Genomic DNA, 18,096 nt, shown 5'->3' on the forward strand with positions numbered 1-18,096 from the left:
AATTGCGTAGGATTACACGAACCCTCAATGCCGGAGTTAACAAGCTCCACAATATTCAATGTTCATATTTAAATAACCTTAGAGTGCATGACAGATCAACACAACTAAACCAAGTACTAACATAGCATGCACACTGTCACCTTCACACTATGTAGGGGGAATAGATCACATCAATGCCATCATAGCAATAGTTAACTTCATAATCTACAAGAGATCATAATCATAGCCTACGCCAAGTACTAACACGGATGCACACACTCTCACCATTACACCGTGCAGGAGGAATAAACTACTTTAATAACATCACTAGAGTAGCACATGGATAAATTGTGATACAAAACACATTGCAATCATAAATGGATATAAATAAGCACTTCACTATGCCATTCATAACAGTGAATAAGTATTCTGTGAAATATAGCCTAAGAGACCCACACGGTGCACACACTCGTCACCTTTACACACGTGGGACAAGGAGTCTCCGGAGATCACATAAGTAAAATCCACTTGACTAGCACAATGACATCTAGATTACAAGCATCATCATATGAATCTCAATCATGTAAGGCAGCTCATGAGATTATTGTATTGAAGTACATATGAGAGAGATTAACCACATAGCTACCGGTACAGCCCCGAGCCTCGATGGAGAACTACTCCCTCCTCATGGGAGACAAGCAGCGTTGATGGAGATGGCGGTGGTGTCGATGGAGGAGCCTTCCGGGGCACTTCCCCGTCCCGGCGGCGTGCCGGAACGAGACTCCTGTCCCCCGGATCTTGGCTTCGCGATGGCGGCGGCTCCTGGAAGGTTTTCTCCGGTTTCGTCGAACGTGGTAGGGTTTTCGCGACGGAGACTTTAAGTAGGCGGAAGGGCAAGGTCGGTGGAGTCACGAGGGACCCACACAACAGGGCGGCGCGGGCCCTAGCCTGGCCGCGCCGCCTTAGTGTGGCACCACCTCGTGGCCCCACTTCGTATCTCCTCCGGTCTTCTGGAAGCTTCGTGTGAAAATAGGACCCTGGGCGTTGATTTCGTCCAATTCCGAGAATATTTCCTTACTAGGATTTCTGAAACCAAAAACAACAGAAAACAGAACCGGCACTTCGGCATCTCGTCAATAGGTTAGTTCCGGAAAACGCATAATAATGACATAAAGTATGCATAAAACATGTAGATATCATCAATAATGTGGCATGGAACATAAGAAATTATCGATACGTCGGAGACGTATCAGTTCGATGTGGCCATGGAGTCTCGACCGCTCTCGACCTCAGAGAGATGGTTGCGAGCCAAGCTCAAGCACGCCTACCTGGGTCTGGCTTCGCTAGAGCGTACCATGGCCCGCATGCGGGCTAGGATCGCTTGGTTGCGTGAAGGTGACGCCAATACGGCCTTCTTTCACCAACATGCATCTTACCGGAAGCGCAAGAACGCGATCTACGAGCTTCAGGCTGATGGTGCGGTTGTCTCAGACCACACAGCCATGGCTGAAGTTGCGTTTGACCACTTCTCTGCTCTTCTTGGCACGGCGGAGCAACGTCAGTTCTCGCTCGACCTGGATTTCATCTGGTCTCACTCGGAGAACTTGAGTTCCCTGGACGCCCCTTCTCTCTTGAGGAGGTGTGGAATGTGGTTCGGACCCTCCCGCACGGCAAGGCCCCGGGGCCGGACGGCTTTACGCCGGAAGTCCTACAAGGTTGTTAGGATACGGTAAAGTTCGACATCATGGCGTGCTTCGACAAGTTGTTCGCACTGTCCGGTAGAGGGTTTCAGGGTCTTAATCAGGCCCTGATTACCCTACTACCCAAGAAGGCGGATGCAGCTGGGTTGAAGGATTACCACCCGATTAGCCTTATCCACATTTTCACTAAACTGGTCCAAGACGCTTGCCTCACGTCTTGCACCGAGATTGGGAGATCTAGTTAAGGGGAACCAGTGCGCTTTTATAAGAAAGCGATGCATCCATGATAACTTCATGATGGTGCAACAGACGGCTTGATACCTGCACAGGCTCAAGGAGCCTAGGGTGTTGCTCAAGCTTGATATCGCGCATGCGTTCGATTCAGTCTCATGGGCACTTCTCATGGAGGTGCCGCGTAAGGCTGGCTTTGGCGCACGGTTCCGCGAGTGGGTTGCTATCCTCCTGTCCACGGCCAACACGCACATCTTGTTGAATGGGGAGCTGGGTCCCCCCATCTGGCATCGTAAGGGCCTCGGGCAGGGGAACCTCATCTCGCCCATGTTGTTTGACCTCGTGATCGAGACCCTCAATTGCCTCCTGGCTAAGGCTAGAGAGTTGGGGGTGCTCCGTCAGTTGGCACCTCGGGAGTTGGCGGCGGGCGTCTCGCTCTACTCGGATGACGTCGTCATGTTCTGTCACCCGGATAGGTCGGAGTTGCTCGTCATGCGCGAGCTCCTCGCTTCCTTCGGGCACGCTTCGGGGATGCACACCAACTTCGCGAAGTGCTCGGTGTCCCCCATCGGATGTTCGGAAGAGGTGGCTGAGGAAGCGGCAGCGGTGATGGAGTGTCAGCTCGCTCACCTACCGATAAAGTACCTCGGCATACCTCTTTCCCTACTACGATGGTCATGGCTTCTTTGGAAATACCCGTCCAAGACTTGGATTGGTATGGATCAACCTTGTGATGAAGCGGATATGAAATTCTTCTATGCGGCGACCACAATTTCCATTTGGGAGGGGCGCACCGCGAGCTTTTTTCATGCGGCATGCCTTCAAGGGATAAAACTGAAGGATATTGTGTCATCCATCTTTGCTATCTCCAAGGCAGAAACTTCACGGTGAGCAAGGGCATGCACCATGAGTTTTGGATTGCCAAACTTAAGACCAATGAAGTCTCCACAAGGACCCAACTCGTTGAGTTTGGGGAGCTTTGATCAAAGGTCAATGAGGTGCACTTGGCCGACGGTACCGCGGATGATATCACTTGGAAATCCATCAACTCCGGAGTTTACACGGTGGCAGGGTGATATCACTTGGAAATCCATTAACTCCACTTATAAGGCTCAATTTGAAGGCACGATCAACTCTTTTATGTTGGAGGGTGGTGTGGAAGAATCAGGGCTCCTCCAAAATTCAGACTTTTTGTTCGACTCATCTTGCAAAATCAGGTTTGGACGGTCGACCGTCTCCAAAAAAAAAGGTTGTTCAGTGGGAGGCGACATTTCCGTCAACAGCGAGACGTCTGTGGTGACTTCGTCAATTTCAAGATCCAATTCGCCGGCTCAGTCTTCCGGAGATGCTCATAGAGGTAGGGTGTACGTGTGTGCGTTCATAGGGATGAGTGTATGCGCGTGTATGTGAGCGTCTGCATTTGTATTGTGTTTCTCAAAAAAAAAAAAAATTGGGGGATGATGTTAACTTCGCAAACGGGAGCCTCTCTTGGCTTGGTCTAACCCGATGGACGTCTCCTCTTGGGCCAATCTTGCTTACGTTGTTGGAGATTTGGAACGAGTGCAACGCTAGTGTGCTCCTTAATATCGCCACTATGTCGCATATTGTTGTTTCTAAAATTAAGAATGAGGCGGTTCTTTGAAGCTTGGCGGGCGCCAAACATTTGGGTTCACTCATGCCGCGAGAGTGATTATTTTATTCCCAAGCTTGGCTTGGTTTGCAAGGAACTTAAACCTCTTGATTAAATAGGGAAAAGCTTTTGACCTCTTTCAAAAAGAAATACTGCTTATCATCTTCCCATATCCAATTGATCAAAGCATACAATTCGGGCCAACTGCACCGAGAACATTTTAAGAATCTACGGGTGATGCGGTGCCATGCTAACTAAACTAGTAGCAGAGCATTCATAACATCAGAAGCAATGTAATCCAGTTTTTTGCAACAGTAAATAGGACAAGTTGTACAATGTTGAGGGACCTATCAAGGTTTCTCTTCTACTTGCTCTTGATCTTGTTCAATCTCACCCTTGCCAACAAGCTGCCAACATCCAATCAAGTAATAAACTATAAATTAGATCTCATAGACAACATCAAAGCGTTCGCTGTTCAATTTGAAGTAAACTGAAGTAAACAATTACTTTGCCCTCGTAGAAATCATAGCAGGGCTAATTTAAATAGTCAACCATGTAAAATTGTTACCTGACATGGGTTTCGAGTAACTCACCTGAAGTAAACAATGGGATATATAGTGCTACCTATGTCTATAAAAGGATGTCCAACTTTGACAAAATATGCATGTATCTGGACATGTTTTAGTGTGTAGAGATACATATGCAAATTTAGACAAAGTTGAGACATCCTTTTATGGACGGAGGGAGTACTATTTAGGAAAGAGCCGTATAATGATAAGTTACCATAGTTTAACAAAAGAAAAACAAATAGGATCTCGCGGGCTCATGCAGAATGATGAATACAAGAAACCAAAGGTAACATTTAAACATAGTCCAAGAGATCAGACTAGACAGCTGTTCAACTGGAAATAACAGGATCAGTTCCAGCCTTCCAGGCCTGACCTAGTTCAGCGTTTGGATCGTTTTCTAAAAAAAGTTCATAGAAGTACTCCCTCCGTCCATAAATAGATGCCTAAGGTTTGTCTAAATCTGGATGTATCTAGACACTAAATGACAGAGGTAGTACAGAAAGATGTGCAGAGTTCTGACTGATCAATGGCCCAACAAGCGATGCGCAGAGGGACAACCATCAAACATATTTGTTTCTGGTAATAAACCAGTACTGGATCCCACCGATGATCTGTTGTGCTTTCATGCTTAGTACAGGCATGTAACTACTCAAATACCCCTACAGAGCCCAGGTTCCAACAGTTGGGTGAAACAACAAACAGGACGGTATGTGGTTCACTTACCAGTTTGAGTTTTCAAACTAAGGTTATAAAACATGGGTTTACAAGAATGGTTATAAGCAACTTCATGGTCACGACTCACACGTGACTGTCAAGAGAACAGCGGGAAATCTACATGGCAATATTGACCCATTGTTCTGGAACCTCTTCCTAGCGCTGTTTCTTTCCTTCCAATTTAATATCGAGTAATATCGAGTTTGAACATAAATGTTTCAGGTCCGTACAATAGCACTTCTCTAAACACCAACATTTAAAATATTCTTCAACACTTAAATCAAAGTTAACACAAGTTTAACCAAACAACTAATTTACAGCTTTTGCCGATGCCAAAAATTAACTGAATGCGGAAATTGAACATCAGGAGGACTGAAGGAGCAAGAAAACAAGATATGCAATTCTAGCAAAGTATTCAATATTTAAGCACAGCAGAATAAAATATAGGCATGCTAGAAGTTTAGTTGTATACCAGCGAACCAATCAATTCATATGCTCCCACCACTTTCAAGTCCTCTTCGTCTTCATAACCAACTTCCAGTATCCGTGGCCCATTGACTGACCAAAACGCCTTTCGTCCATCATCCTGGCATGAGAAGAGTACAGAAGCAAGTCTTGATTAACATGCAAGTATGATTGTCATGGTTCTATCATTGCCGTCTATTTCATTTACTCTGCTCGTTGATGTTGATTTGGCCTCGTTGCCGCATCTACTTTAATAAAATATGTCTACTTGCATCCATGGATGCAGAAGCTGGGAGTTTTGACCTTACTTTTCGACAAAAATGCAAGTATTATATTCAAAACATGCAGATCATCATTACTCGATTTTTATTCCAAGCAAGAAACTGGAAACAAAATGTAGGTATCATCCCTTCAGTTTAAAAGAAAGAAATATACAGCATCATGAAGATTATTTTGTAAGATAACCATCATCTAATCGTTAAGTAGGTCCATTGGGTTGCATAAGAGATGTTGAACGCTAATACAAACAGTTCAAAAAATACTAGGGACAGGCTCTGCAGACAAGTTCAGCAATGAGTGTGTCCGCATCGGATACCATATCCAATATGGATACGTCCGTTATACATAGCGGTGGAGTGTCGGTGAATATGGCAATAGAAATAAATGTTTTTAATTCAGATACGTTTTTGATACATCCCTGATACTTGCTAAGGCCCGTCTGGAACATAGGTTTTTGTGCTCGGCCATGTTTTTGTGCTCGCCATCGAAGCGGTTCGGCGGTGCCACTTGCTCCTCATGAAATAGCGCCAGCCAGTAGCCGCTATCGACATCGTACTTTACGCCGAGCCATAGCGCATGCTTCTGCCTGCGGCGGAAGACCTCGTGGCCGAAGTCCTTGCTGATGACCAGTGGCGGCACAGGCACTCCGCCGAGGATGATGTCAAAGCCCCTCGGCACCGTCGCTTCTGGCGGCACGAGTATGCTGTATTTGGAGCACTCGTGGCAGTCCTGCCAATTCCAGTCCATGCTGACGGTGGGAGAAGGTTTCAACTGCCAGTGGTCTGGGGAGAAAGCAAGGCTGGAAATGGCAATGGCGATGGATGTGAGGACAGGCAAACGACCATCATTGATGCCAGTGCAGGAGTCGAGTGGCCGGCTTTGATGGTGGCGCAGACCTCGACCTACCATTACTGGTGAGGCAGAAGGCGAATCGGCCGTTCAGTCGCTGCCAGGCGGGCCCGAGAGCTACGTGAAGAACAGAGCTCGTTCATCAGACAGGAACTGAAGATCGAGACCTTGCCAGGCCCTGCTCGTGTCAGTCCGGCTCAACCAGACCCATAGCAGGGGAAGAGCGAGTCTGGTTCTCTCGATGTTTTGGATGCCCAGGCCCTCGTGCTTGATGGGTCGACAAACCCAGTTCCAATTCACGTGACAGCTACCGGCGTTAGCCTCCTTGCGCGTCCGATCCCCTTTTGATCTTCTTGATTACCCTCAGGGTCTTTTTTTTCCGGCGCATAGACGAGTAACTGGTGGATGGGTATAGCGCTGAGGACAGACTTGATCAATTCCAGCCTTCCAGCCTTGTCCATCAGGTGGGCTTTCCAAGTGCGGAGTTGGGCTGCGACGCGATCCACGACTGGCTGAAGCTGCGCACAAGTTGAGCGCTTGATCATCAGAGGGATTCCCAGGTAAGTTATGGGCAGCTCTACGATAGGGCAACCCAAACCAGCAGAAACGACTGCCGCGCTATCGGTCGAGCAGTTGATCAGGGCCGCAGAGCTCTTGCTGTAGTTCATGAGGAGGCCAGAGGCAGGACCGAAGAGATGCAGCTCGAACAGCGGCGGTGTCGTCGTGGGTTGGCCGGCAGAAGAGCACCACGTCATCGGCATATAGGGACATCTCAGGAACGTGGCGCCACGGGTGTAGTTCCTGGAGGATGCCCAGGGTTCTTTTGTGACTATACATTACTATATGGTGCATTACAGACAGGGCGGACCCTGGGGCCCGGTGCAAGACAAAAAAAAGGGAGGCCTATACACAAATAAGTCATACAAGTGTTTTATGATTTTTCAGTAGCAACTTCCGTATTCAACACTTTCGCAAAAAAAAAACTTCCTTATTCAACACAATTCTCTCAAAATTCTCAATAGATGCATAGCATAACGCGAACTACTCATGGTCTAGTTGGTGATGTTCAATTTATAAAGTAACTATATTTGTATTCCTTAAAAATGTATTTTTTCCTAGTAAACTTGTTGAGTGGCAAATACATCTTAGCACACAAACAGAAACACAAATGCCAAACTAATTTTGCCCTTGGACCGCCGTGCTGGCTGCCACCGCCGGGCGCCAGACCGGGATAGCTCTGCTGGTTGTCGCTGCTGCCAATCCCCAATTCCTCTTGTGTTTGGCCCCTTATTCCCCCTTTTATCTCTCTCAAGCCTATGGGGGATGGGGATTCCGAAAGCCCAAGACAGAATAGAAACCAATGACCAAGAACAGATGAACTAAAGGGGATTCTAGTTAGTACTAACCAAACCATTGCAGATTCATGACAGATTTGTTGAAAATCACCAAATCATGATCTCCTCCTCCATTAATTCCCTCAAAAAAGGCTAGAAATCTCAACGAGACAACGGCGCTGCATCTCCAACAGTGTTGGGGAATGGGGAAGGAAAAATGAAGAAGCGAGAGGAGAAATCAATGGCTTGGAGAGTGGAGACGATAGGCTAGGCCTAAGCCGCTGGCTCGCTACTGGGCTGATTTAGCTCATCTTTTTCCCCCAAAGGTAATGCGCCGGCATGTCCGTATCAAAATTGGTGCCCCTAACGATCGGGGGCCCAGTGCGGCTGCACCGCATGTACCGGCTCAGGGCCAGCCCTGATTACAGAGTAACTAAGTTGTACTCTAAGAGTGCTCGGGGGAGAAGTTTCCTTAGTATTCATAGACTTTAATGTGTGGGAATCTGAACAGTTGGATACAAGCATGCAAAATATCCTCCATTTCGAAACAGATGACAGTCCTACCAAGTGTGTAGTCAAACTTTCTTAGTTTGACTGACAATATATTTGCCATGTGAAAATATCATCATTAGCTTTATCATGGAAAAAATGCAATATGTTAACTTTATATATATTATTACCATATTCATAAGAAAAGTAATTGTCAAAGTTGCATCTTAGAGGCTATGCCCATGTCCAAAACGACATATAGCTGAGGAGTAAAACCATAAGCCATTCCCTTGGAATATCAGACTCACCTGCATCACAATCATATAAATAGCCTCCAGTGCCCGTTCTCGAATTTCAGAATCATCGACAGCTTCCCGTTCATGAGAAAGTGCATTTGCAATTTCCAGAGGCATTTTAGATCTATCTTCTTCGCTATAGATCTGCAATATCATACAATATAAGCCACAGCGGGACAAGTAATAGGTACCACATGAACACTCATCACTTGGCACAAAAAAGAGAGAAAAGCAAGTTCGCACAGGCCTGTTGCATACTTCGAAGCAGATTCACACTTTCAGCAAATATATGGCATGTTCGAAGGAGTAAGGGAGCACTGCAACACAATGAAATCTAATTGAAATATAGAAGGATGGCCTTTTTCTGAAAGAGTACAGCTCCCAAATCTTTCGGTTGACCAGGTTTGCTGATGCTCAGGTGGTGAGGGTTCAGCTAGGGAAACTTTCTACAGTGGCAGGATGCAGGTAATGAGGGGCACGGATCTGGGTAGGGCAACTTTTTCTTAGCTACACGAAAATGTACTAGGGCCGCTTAGCTGTACCTGTTCAATGAAGCATTTGGGAGCTGTAGCCCTCTTTCAAAACAGGGTCATTCTTCTATATTTTATTTAGAAAGGTGATTTTTTTTGCTGGTATAGTGCAGATATGTGGCCATACAAGAAAGGACCGGATAAGGAACGAGGTAATACGTGATAGGCTAGGGGTGGCACCGGTTAACAAGAAGCTAGTCCAACACCGACCAAGGTGGTTTGGTAACAGTGGAATTCTAAGGAGTATGGACTATGGAGAATACAAGGAGGGGCAGAGGACAACCAAAGTTGACATGGGCGGGGGCGGTAAAAAGAGACTTGAGGGACTGGAATGTCCCTAAAGATTTGGCTTTTGATAGGACCGCATGGAAATCAGCGATCCATGTGCTGGAATATTAGTTTCCTTGTTCCTTTTTTTCTCTCCTTGTTTTGCTTTCCTTATGTTTCCGCTGGGTTTCATATTTAGCCTACCCCAACTTGCTTGGGAAAAAAGGCTTTGATGTTGTTATTGTATAGTCCAGATCTGTAGAGAAAACATGCATATTGTTGTGATGCACCCATGCTAGTTATTTGGGTTCTCGTTTTGGAAAGAACATTTTAGTGAAGGTTCTTCTTGGTGCTGCCATGGAGCGATACTGCCATACTGGGTCTGGATTATACGGAGTATTTTTTATTTTTGCAACGACAACTAGCCAAGCTGCTAATATCTTTTCTGAGCTGATATCTGAGGTAGATGACAATTGTGTGTTCATACTTCATACTACAGATAATATGTCTTTATTCAAAGTATTGTTCATGCACGTTACTTGTGTACTTGTGTTGGTTACTATTTGCTGTTGATGCATGTATGTAGTGCTGGTATGTTTTACTGAATTCTTTGTACTATGGCTAACTTGCAAGATCATGATTTTTCCTCGCTCATAAATAAAAAATTGTATGCTGCTCTGTTCCCTTGCCTTCTCAACTGTCATGCTTTCCTTACTTTTTTCCAGCTCTACAGGTTTGCACCACAAGAGTGGCTGCATGTATCTTCAACTTTTTTTTATGTTGTCTTTCAGCTGTATTGATTGCCAGAAGAGTGGCTTGGAACTAGGGACCGAACATGCACGTGGTTGTCCTGCGAGGAGAAGTATGCCATGTAGTGATTGCCCTGGGTTGCCTTAGCTTAGACAGTAGTTTTAAAGAATAGTAGTGTCCAATTGAGGCTTGAGCACTTAGCTTCCTGGATATCCAGCTGTAATATCGTTCATGAATCAAATGATTGATATGATTTTTCTCTGAATGGTGCCCATTGGTTGATGTTCAGAATCTTTTTTTTTTGTCAGGTCGATGCTGCCATCAAGGCTACTCCACAGCAGAATGTCTTCCAAAATTTGCATGTCTACATGGATCTTTAGAAATCATCATGAGAACACAGAAAGCTTGTTTACCATAAGAGAAAGGGGCTCTTTGTCAGTTATGATGTTGTCTAGTTCCATACAGTTGGTGTGCTTTCGTGCTCCTCAAAACGAATATAGCTTCTATGTAATAAAAGCACAACTGAGATGCTATTTTCAACTTATGGATGTATTTATTGATGATTCTTGCATTCAGACTGTAGATACTGTTGCAGAAATGTCAGCCTGGTTTAAGTTGCTAGTACTATATTGAGATGTTGTTTTCCTTATGTGGACATACTTATATATACTGTAAATATTCTTCCAGACAAAAAATTTCCTGTTGGCAATATGGTAATCTCCCATTGATTTTGCCCAAAAGATACATTGTGCATTCACTAAATAGAGTGATGATGTTGTCGCAATCTCTAGAAAGTCAAATGATTCAGTGAAGACAGAAAAGCATTCATTGTGACTTTGAACATGCTTGCTTAGCTGCACCGCGGCTCCCATGCCATTGAGACGCCGGCTCTTCTTCAACCCGTGAAAACTGCCGGGCTGGGTTTGGTTTACACTGAACGCTAAAACCATGTGTACACAGGGTTAACGACTGCAGCTAAGTTCAGGAGCTGTGACAGTGCACGAGGAGGATGAATCTTCTAAGAGTTCAAGCAGGATTTCAAGTTAGTAAAGAGCCCAGGCTTGAAAGGTAATTCCTACTGATGGGGAAATTACTACTGCAGTGGTGCAGTCGGTCTTCTAATACGTTAAGAGTCTTCTTTCTACCCCAGTTTGAGTCAACGTGCAAGGAAGCCCTTTATGTAGGAGGAAGCCACCCATAACATGATAAGCAAAGAATAAGAGAACAGGAAAAACAAGTTAGTAAACTTTTCACAGAAAAAAACCTGAATCTAGAGCTAACCTCCTACCCAAACAATTTGTTAAGCTCCAGATTTGTGAGGTGGAGTTGATTGAAAATAAGTAATGGACCTACTGGTGGAGCGACCACCCAGAGACCCTGGGCAGCTGCCCGTGTTCTAGCAGCAAATCTCTATTGAAGTTGCTGGAGGAATCAGGATTATATCAGATGATTTCATGGGCAAGCACAATCTAAGTGGTGGCAGTTAGACTTTACCTGGCCTCTTTAAACCAGCCAGCACCACCACTGAGAGTACCACTCCCAAACAGTGCCTAAGTCTTCTACATAATAATCTATTTTCGGGACAAATGAACACATTCTGGTCCCAAAATTATGGCCACAAAGTGGTTGTCAGAGAATGCATACTGAGATTGTGTGGGTGTTCAGTGGATCAATCCCTGTATTTATGGTTCTGGCAGACTAGGGCATGGGACTTAAAATCAATCTACCACATATAAATGACAATTACCAAAAGGGGGAGGGGAATGCAATGCGCTCAAAAGCTAACTTCACATAAATAGTGATTCACACATGTTAAAAGAAACCTTCTTTCCCGCTACAGGCAAAAGTAGAGCCGGCCAAAGATATTCTGCTATAGAAAGCAGATTTTGTATCTGGGTATCAGCTTCAAAGCAACAGTTACGGATGGTGCCAGCAACCTGCAAATATATTCACAAAAGTAATTAAGAAGGAACATTGGTGGAAGCGCGCAATAATCCAACAAGATCTGACACCATGAAATACCAACATGTTAGTACTATCAAGCATCTAAGCTGACAGAACACACTTGTTGCTCAGCATAAATGAATATAATTCAGATACCTAGGACAATCAAATCTAGACATTTTGCAAAGAACCTAAACAATCAAAGTCCAAAATAATCAACACATATCCTGGGTATGAATTCAAAAGGCAAATGCGCGAAAAAACATCATGAGTTATAAATCAATAAGTATGATTCCAATTTACAAACTAAACCACCAATACATCCTATTTACTGAGATTCCCTCAATAAATACTCTAGGACATCAAATGGTATGTCAAACAGTGAAAGAGATTAAGTGAACCGAGTATCACTTTTATCCGCCCACTGGGGTTTGGCTCCCATGGGCGGGATTTACTTTGCGGAGTGACTGGTGTCTTGGTCGCTCTTCTTTAAACAAGGTCACTAGGTGCCAGTGCCTAGTTGGCCGAGTCTTTAGAACCAAGCTAGCACAGTTGGTTAGGGTGTATCAGCGCCAACCCACCCACAAGGGTTTGACTCCCATGGAGCTGAGTTTATTCCACAGAGTGGCAAGCGTCTCGTCATCCAACCTTCTCCATCAGCTCAGACTATTAGTTCTACTGTTGGTGCATGAAACTTAATATTGTGTCAGAGCAGAGGTCAGGTTCAAGTCTTGGCTTCTGCAATTCAGAAAAAAATTGCTTGCTCTCTTTCTGTCCAAGTTTAGGCCTTACCGAACAACACATGAAATGGGGTGTTGAAGTATACGTACATTTCCTAGTATGTACAAAAATCATGTGATACAATCATATCACGCTAAGGGCATCTCCAACGGGGCGACCCATCCCGCGCCCGCGCGTCCGGATGGGTCGAGCCGGACAAAAATGCGGCCCAACGCGGGGACGCACCGCAAAAGCGGATGGCCGCGGCGTCCGGAACGACGCAAACCCGGCCCAAATCTGGGCCGGGTTTGCGTGGCCGCGGATGGCACGCGCCGTCCGCTCGCCGTCCGCTCGCGTCCGCGCGCTGGTCGCCTCGTCTCCCTTGGGCCCACCTGTCGGTGACCAGGGAGGCTATTAAATGGGGACTGGAGGGGATCTGGCCCTCCACTCCACTCCCCACTCCACTCCCGCAGCGAAACCGCCGCCATGGCCCCGAAGCGACGGTTCTCTGCCGGAGCCAACGACGACGAGGCGAGCAGCAGCCGCCGTCGTCCGCCGGCGCTGCGGCCGTCCGGACGAAACCGAGGCGGCCTCCACATCGGAGAGGCCGCCCGCGGCGGCGCGGCATTGCCGCCGCTCCTTCTCGAGCCCAAGCCCGAGTCCTCGGAGGAGGACCCGGACCTCCGCGCCGCGCTGCTCATCTCGGCGGCGGAGGAGGACGCGAAATGGCCGCACCTCCATGCGGCCATTCGCACCTCCGAGATGGAGGAAGCGGCCCGGCAGGCCGTGGAGGAAGCCGAGGGCTGGGAGCTCTACGCCCAGGCCCGCCAGGCGCGACGGGAGGAGGAGGAAGCGGCGCGGCGGGAGGAGGCCAGGCGCCGCGCCGACGAGGAGCAGCGGCGGCAGGAGGCCAGGCGCCGCGCGGAGGAGCAGCGGCGCCAGGAGGCCAGGCGCCGCGCCTGGCAGGAGAGGCAGCAGCGCCTCAGGGAGGAGGCGCTGCTCCGTGCGCCGCCGCATCCTCGGGTCGCTCCGGACCCCCACTCGGCCTGGGAGGAGGCCCTGTGGTCTCCGTGGCCGGAGTCCCCGGCGCGGTCGAGCCACAACAGTGCCTCACCGCCCGGGGACGTCGTCCACGACGACGACGCCGCCGACAGGGGCTAGGCGGCGCACCAGCGGCCACCACGCCGCCGACCAAACCCTAATAGAGGGTTTTTATTTAGTTTAAATTTTAAAGCCCATATAGGGGCTTCTTTTGTTAGTTTTATTTGCCCAAAAATAGGGCTATGTACAAATTTGCCCAAAATAGGGCATATGTTTAATCAAATTTCGTTTAAATTTGCCATTTTCTTTTGTTTTCGTGTTTCTCCGATTATGCGCTGCGTCCGCGCGTTGGGCGCAGCGCGCGACCCAAACGGACACGCGGACGCGGGCCGCTGTCCGCGCCTCTGCTCGGCCACCCAAACGGCCCAAACCGGACGGCCCAGCGCGTCCGTTTGGGTCGCGCGGTTGGAGATGCCCTAACACCAGACTGAGAAAACAAATCTTGTGAACATATGTAAGAAAATCATGTAAGGCGCAGAGCATGTCCCACTATCACGAGCATCAATGTCAAGATTGGAAATAAGAGATAAGTTGCACATACCCCTTTCTTTCTAAGTTGGTTTGTTGAATCAAATTGTCGTATAATCTGCTTTAGAAAACCTCTCTTAGGTTCCATCAGTACTCTCCGTCCAGCTTCGACCTTTGAGATATTCACAAGTATAGATGCAATGTGTTCAAAAATATCTTCATCTGCATATCAAAGGCAAAACTAAGTCAATAATATGGGTGAACTGGATGATGACTCCTCGGCTAAGTCAAATAATAAAAAGGCGACCAGGAGGATAGAAAATGGATCAGTTTGCAAAGAAAATACAATCTAGATATCTCCTTGACGAGAAAACCAATATCCAATAGCATGCTCGAAGCGAAGCGCCCTGGTCAACGGATTATGATGGTAAACCTGCTGATTTTCAGTCTACAAGATCTTTTCGATAACCTTTTTGGAACCAGATTGTGAGAAATGTTTGCTCATCCCATCGAGATGGCAAAAGACACATCCACTGCACCTTTTAAGGCTGGCTGATTGTAGTACAAAAATTGCATTGCTATCATTTGATTGAGGTAGCCACTGCATTAGTTATTTGATTAAATTATCATACCTTGCTGATATAAAGAGAAGAAACGTGTTCAGAAGGCAAATAGTAACAAATAAGAGGTTTCCCCTCATCTGAGTCTTCTCCCTCACCTATGGTTGTTGATATCAACCTATTCTAGTTCCCTGCCCCCTTCAAGTTGAGCCGTACAGGACTACCGGCCACATTCTGTATGTATTTGTACTCTTACTAGGAAAAATGCCCGTGCCTTGCTACAGACTAATTTCAATTGAATATTTTCTGGGCCTCGAATAATTCAGTGGTCTCCATTTGGTTCCAGCGCCCATGTAGAATTTTACATTGTCCAGACCACCACATCAACTCACAAATAAATGACTTCCAACGAAATTACTAATCTAAAGAATAAAATTGTCCATCCCCTTCTGATCTGGTTTGAACTGAACCAAATAATACACACAAAAACAGTGAACCTTTCATCTCCTCGGAACTGAACCACTTACCTTCTCTGTAATGAACCATGAAATGTTCAAGCACCGAAAGGTCCGAAACATAATACACACCATGTGCACTATTAAGCCATAATTGTTTTTTTGGTAGGCGATGTTTCCGTCAATGGTGATGTCGTTAATCTTGAACTTACGCATTTCCGGTGTTCAGCAGGCATAATGTGAGTGCATGCTTTTTGGGGTTTACATTGTAGAAAAATGGCATGTTGAGACTTCTCAAAAGAAATAGGCAGCAAAAAGACTGGTGTGACGGGCTTGGGCCGTCACATCCAAGGCAACACGCACGTAGCTCAACCCAGCCCAGCTCCTGCTACACTGTCTGTAAATCATCCACCGCCTGATTCCCGACGCCTCAAGCAGCAATCGACGCCAGCACCACTTCTGTCTCACTCGTGTTGTGCCTGCCGCCTCTCTCCGGCCCCCACCTCCTCGCGGCCTCACCTCTCCCGCCTACCCAGCAGCCTTGGCGCCCATCCCCTCTTACTCGTCGACTACGTCTACGCCTGTGGAAGCTGGACGCCCTCCGTGGCGATGTAATCCCTTCCTCATTCATCCGCACCCTTCCGATGTGGGCCATGGACAGAGCCACCGGTCCGTCCGATGCGGGCCGCAGAGCTGAGCCCTCCATCGAGTGCACTAAGGGGCATAAGCAGAGGACAAGGTGGTCACACACGGAGGTCATCGGGGTGGTTGTTGTTCCCGGCGGCAGCTAAGCTCGCCAAGCAAGGGTGCGGCGGCGGCAGGTATTTGAGGTGGGGTCGGAGGCGGGAAGTGTCGGTGACCTCATCCATGCGGAGCGGCAATGCAGGGAGGGGCAAAGAAGAGAGAAGAAACACATGGGCACGCCACCGGCCGATGTCCACCGCCTGGACACCTCCATGGCCACGCCGCCGTCCTGCAGCACAGTGCGCCGTCCAAGCCGCCAACGCCCCATCCTAAGTCACAACGGGTCCCAATCGAGCTGGACTCATCTGCCTGATTTCTCAATCTATTCCATTGCCGGTCACTTACCTTCCGGTAAATATGTGAGAACTCCAGGCCTACTTAGGACGACGGATGACCGAAAACCTTGTTCTTTTATTATTAGGTATAGATAAACATGGCAATTGGTGGCAGCAGTCAGTTAACCTTCTACTTCCTCTTCTTATATGTGGGAGCATATCAACATTTCGGAAAAACATGCATGCCCGTGCACAGAACCAAGTCCTTATACACTGACTATAAATTAGAAAATTCAAATCCACCCAAGGTGTTCCTCCCACGCAAACAACTCCCAACTCTGCCCAAGGACTTGGCACAACGCACATGGTTCAATATACTGGTGACTGTTAACCGGATTCATAGAAATGCACGAATATCTAGCTAATTTACCCTACCATATAACATTCGCTGGCAGTATTCTAGGTTGGTTGCCACAATTTCAGGATTTCCATGTTCCAAAGTCTACAAACTAACTTTTGCAGAATTCGAGCGATCAACAATAATAAGATAAAGCACAATTGTTAGCTAACATCAGAAATAACATGGTGAAAATAAGGAACAAAAGAACAGAACACATTCACCTTCAGAGTCACTGGATGATCTACAGAATGACCGCACAAGCTTCGCAACATACAACCCTTGCACCTTTTCATCACCAACCTTTCATACAGAAAAGAGCTACGTTAAGTAACCTGAAATCTATTCTTTTCAATTACACAAGGGGAAAAGAAGAAGCAGCATATCCATTCCACAAGTTTTTATCTGTGTTACCGTTACCCTTCCCAATATTTACTGATCTGACACCAGACTTCACTCAAAATTCAACTCAAGAAAAAGATAAGGATTTACCAAAGTAACTCGGATACCATCATTGAAAAGAAAAACTCAAAAATGCAGGTCTTAGTGCACAGTGGCCAAACCTAGTGACGAAAGGAAGCTCGCTGCTCACCAACAGAGGAATGTTGAAAACTTGATTAACCGAAACAAAGGAAGTTCGTGGTCAGCTCGATAAGGTGATTGTAATAACGCCAGTAACAGATCAGATTGCCGCAGACAGAGGAAAGATAAGAATTGACAACATCACATCCATACCAGGGACTCGTATATTCTAGGATGATAATAAAAACAGCAAGTCTCGAGCTAATTCATCTGAGAGGCAAGAGGCCGGCGGGTGGACCTGGAGGAGTGCGGCGATGCCCGACTCGACCTGGGTGAGGTTGACGAGCAGCATGACGAGGCTGCGCGCGAGCTTGGGCTGGTCGGCGCCGCGCTTGACCATGACGTCCATGGCCGCGGCGACGGCGCCGAGCGCGACGAGGCGCGCGGCGAGGTCGGCGTCCTGGCTGAGGTTGACGAGCGAGTCCGCGGCCGCCTCGCCCGCGCCGCCCCCCGCGGAGGCGAGGAGGCGGAGCAGCGCCGGGAGCGCGCGGTCCGCGCGCGCCGCGAGGGAGCGCAGGCCGTCGCCGTCCCCGGTGAGCCCCCGCACGATATCCGCCGCGGCGCCGCGCACCTGCAGCAGAAGCAAGGAAGGAGCAAGCGTGGCTAGTTAGAGGGTATGGGATTCCGGGGAGGTTGGGGTTCAGGGAGGCAGCACGCGCACCTGCGGGGAGGTGTTGGAGAGGAAATCGAGGAGTTCGTCGAGCTCGTCGGCCATGGCGGGCGGCGGCGGTTTAGCTTTTTTTCTTTCTTGTCTGTATTGTTGGGGGA

At 47.5% G+C, this 18,096-nt stretch overlaps 1 protein-coding gene across 1 annotated transcript; it reads right to left on the bottom strand.

Annotated features, from left to right (window-relative positions):
- Positions 1-3,701: 3,701 nt before the first annotated feature.
- Positions 3,702-18,077, bottom strand: LOC124652865 (protein HGH1 homolog). The gene is made up of 8 exons (XM_047191913.1): positions 17,990-18,077; positions 17,567-17,899; positions 16,971-17,049; positions 14,389-14,537; positions 11,906-12,019; positions 8,548-8,679; positions 5,296-5,409; positions 3,702-3,947 (listed from the first exon to the last, which is right to left on the bottom strand). The coding sequence occupies exons 1-8, from the start codon at positions 18,041-18,043 to the stop codon at positions 3,891-3,893; spliced, it is 1,032 nt and encodes a 343-aa protein (XP_047047869.1). The 5' UTR covers positions 18,044-18,077; the 3' UTR covers positions 3,702-3,890.
- Positions 18,078-18,096: the final 19 nt, after the last annotated feature.

Source organism: Lolium rigidum, chromosome 5 (assembly GCF_022539505.1).
Source record: "Lolium rigidum isolate FL_2022 chromosome 5, APGP_CSIRO_Lrig_0.1, whole genome shotgun sequence".
Classification (NCBI taxonomy): Eukaryota; Viridiplantae; Streptophyta; class Magnoliopsida; order Poales; family Poaceae; genus Lolium; species Lolium rigidum.